The 3749-nt window shown below is 41.3% G+C and overlaps 1 protein-coding gene across 1 annotated transcript; it reads left to right on the top strand.

Annotated features, from left to right (window-relative positions):
• Positions 1-439: 439 nt before the first annotated feature.
• LOC111369160 (lysM domain receptor-like kinase 3) lies at positions 440-1949 on the top strand. The gene has a single exon (XM_022990639.1). The coding sequence runs from the start codon at positions 642-644 to the stop codon at positions 1947-1949; it is 1308 nt and encodes a 435-aa protein (XP_022846407.1). The 5' UTR covers positions 440-641.
• The last annotated feature ends 1800 nt before the right edge of the window (positions 1950-3749 follow it).

Genomic DNA, 3749 nt, shown 5'->3' with positions numbered 1-3749 from the left:
AATTCTAGGCAATTGAATTACCTAAAATTTATTTTTTTTCCATGTAAATTTCATGCTTGCAACTAAACGCACTCTAATTTAATTTTCACTGTTCATTTAGTAGAACGAAGTCAATTTTTATGACATTTTCAATTACTGACAACTTATAATGCCCTTGTTTGAGCTCCATTTTTTCATCAAAATACATTCTTCAACAATGATTTGACATCATTTTAACTACACATTCTTTAATAAAATATTATTATACGCAAATCAGAAATTATTTTTATTTTTTAATCATATATTTTCCATCAATAAATTATTCAAAAAGTCATTTTCTCCTCCAAAATGGGGCTCAAACGGGCAATGAAAGTAAAACAAGTGCTTACTTTTTATACATACAAGTAAAATGGATGACTCCTGTCCTTATCTAAGAACCAGAAAAGCAATTAATAATCAACTTTTTCCCACAAACAGCTCATTCTACACTCGCCCGCCACTTGCTGGACCCATCCATTATACTACGAAAAAACTAATTCTTCTTCTATTTGAATTCAGTTCAAAATTTCTTATCCAACTGATTCAAACTATGTATCGATGAATTCTTAATTCGGTTCTGTCTTTCCCTAATTTCTACTGTAAATTTTCAGATATTTTCTCGTATGTGTAGATCGAAAATGGCGGTTGAAGCGTCAGAACCCGTCGCAAACCCTAATCCAACAACCACAAGACCATCAGATTCATCTACGAGAGTTCAAAGAAATCCATCAAAATCGGAAAAGGAAAAGCCCTCATCGAATTCCCCGCGAAATGTTCCAAAATCACCAAATTTGCTTTTTGATCCTTCAACCAGCGGCTCTGCCTCCGGTTCTCGTTCCAGCTACCGCATTGACACCTCCGTCGCCACCACCTCCGTCTCGGGCCGCACCTCCCTGTCCAGCCTCCGTGACACGCTGCCGGAAAGCACCCAGATTTACGACTTCTCCGAAATTCGCACCGCCACTAACAATTTCCTCGCCAAACGCTACTCTTCCACATCCTCCTCCTCCCAATCATGGCGGTCAGTTCTCAATGGCAAGGACGTCATCATTTTTCAACGTAAGCTACGGAAATCCATGGATTTTTCCAGTGTTAAAGAGAAGCTGTTGGTGATTAGCAAGAGCCACTACATGAGCATAGTCAAACTCCTCGGCGTTTCAATTTCCGGTGAGCATATTTACCTAGTGTATGATTTTGTATCCGGATCAGATTTGAGCTTGTGCTTGAGGAACCCTAGAAATCCCCATTTTACCGTGCTTTCGACATGGATGTCCCGTATGCAAATTGCCACGGATGTCGCACATGGTCTCGATTATATTCACAATACAGCTGGACTAAGCATTGATATGGTGCACAAACACGTGAAAAGCAGCGGTATAATTGTGACAGAGCCGTCCTATAATGCGAAGATATGCCATTTCGGTGCGGCGGAGCTTTGCGGCGAGACGAGGGAGGAGGACCGGTCGCGGCTTCCGGAGTTGAAGTCGGAGAGGCAGTTTGAGGGTGTAAGAGGGTACATGTCGCCGGAGTTCAAGGCCACCGGGATCGCTACCCAGAAATCCGACGTTTACGCATTTGGGGTTGTGATTCTTGAATTGCTAACTGGGCAGGAGCCGGAGACGTACAAGTTTGACAAGGACAGCAAAAATTATAAGCGACTGTCAATCATTGAGACGGCGAAGGAAACGGTGGAGGACGGCGGTGGAGAAGGGGTGGAGATGAGATTGAGGAAGTGGGTGGATAAGAGGTTGAAGGACTCATTCCCCGTGGAGGTGGCGGAGAATCTGACTCGTGTCGCACTGCAATGCGTCCACTTGGATCCGGACGATCGTCCCGACATGAAATGGGTAGCCGGGAAAATATCGAAGTTTTATTTGGCGTCTAAAAAGTGGTCGGAGAAATTTAAGATTCCAACAATCATTCCATATTAAATTTTTTTTTTTTTTTTTTCATTTGAAACAACTGAACTGACTGTACAGACCACCAACACATTTAAGAGGTTGGGTTAAATTTTTTTTTTTTTTTATATAATCTCCCATCGACCCACCTCGATATGTGTTTAGCCTAGAGAATCATGTGAAACAATGGCATGTGCAATTAGAATTATTCCATTTGAATCTGCATCATTGGAAATTGAACTTGAGTCTGCATGATCAAAGTTGTACGAATCGTAACTGAGTTGAGACTCTCGACTCGACCGAATGGTAGTCAACTTTTTGCGTGGAGTGGCTACGGGTTCAATTTTGAAAGCCAGGCTTGGGGAAATGTCATCTGTGGGTCAAACTTTGTAGGAATCTAGTTTAAGTCAAAATGTTTCATAATGGACCTGCTATTTGAACAGGGCCAACGTGGTCCTATTCAAGCGATATAATCCGTTTATAATACAACTGTGCTCAAGATCTTTTAATGCCACTTTTTGCCATTTTGAAGGAATTTATAGTAATATATTGAACCTATCACGTAAAAGGGTGTTCTAGCATTCTAATATATTAGGCAATTGCATAGACATCGTTGAAGGGCCAACGAATCCATTTGCTCGCCAGTGACTCACCACAAAAACATGCCAAATTCGTTCGACTCGCATTCAAGGTGAGTTGCGAGCACGAGTTGAATAATGAAAATCTAGTGGAAATCGTAACTTTGCTCGTGAGCTTACAGGCCCATACATTTCATTTGTAGGGAATAACATGGGGAGGTGCCTTTATATTTCATGTGTAATTGAAAAAAATTACATAAAATATTCATTCGTGTATAGTTTTAATTTCAACTCTGCATAATAGCCAACCTCAAATTCGAATAAAGGATGGGTGTATTAATAACCTTGTAAAATATAATTTTTTATGTTCGGTATTTTCTTACAAATTCACATCATCATTGTATTTCCCGACTTTTTGGTTAACAAAAATATACACACTCAAGTCGCGAGTAACTCACAAGCTTGCTCTGCTCAACTCGACTCAGCCCATCAAGGACAAGGAGCGAGTTGATAAGGCAAGTCCAGCAAACTTAACCTTAACTTGCCCCATATGCGCTTGCGCAAGCTGACTTGCATGGTGGATTGAGCCGAATCACTTTGCTCAACCCATTTAACATACCTAAAAGGGTCATTGCACCTGTGTCTTCCACTGAAAGGTTGAACCAACGTATAGAAATGTGCTTAGGTGGATGGCACAAACCTCAATGTTGGGCTAAATGGATATTTCTAGCAGAATGATAGTCTATAACCGCCTATCATACAGCCATCATCAGGACACCATTTGAAGATCTATATGGAATCCCTCAACCCCAATTAGCCATAGGTCCCTATCAAAATAACTAATATTGCTAAAATAGAAGAGGTACAACGGGAAAGACATAAAATGGACCAACAAGGCAGGGCTAGTATGAAGGTTTATGCAGACAAGAAAAGAACTGAAAGGGGGTTCCAGGTGGAGGATTGGATGTACTTAAAATTACATCCAAACCAGCAACAATCATTGGCAAAAAGAATCAGCCAAAAGATAAACCCCAAGTTGTTGGATATTGGTTAAATAAATCGAGAATTGAAAATCGATTAAAGTGACTTCGTATCGACTTCGGGCAAATACTCAAAAGCTCGACTCAATCCGTTTAGGTAAAATTGTTTGCCACTTCGCCGCTTTGGGGCTCACAAACGGGGATCGACCTGCCCGGTCAGGTCGCGGGGGGTCGAGGGGGCGCGGGGGGGACGCCCCCCCAAGAGAAATTTTATT

This window comes from Olea europaea, chromosome 20, assembly GCF_002742605.1.
Source record: "Olea europaea var. sylvestris chromosome 20, O_europaea_v1, whole genome shotgun sequence".
NCBI lineage: Eukaryota > Viridiplantae > Streptophyta > Magnoliopsida > Lamiales > Oleaceae > Olea > Olea europaea.
The sequence above is the reverse complement of the archived record's forward strand: the minus strand, read 5'-3'. Positions and strand labels throughout refer to the sequence as shown.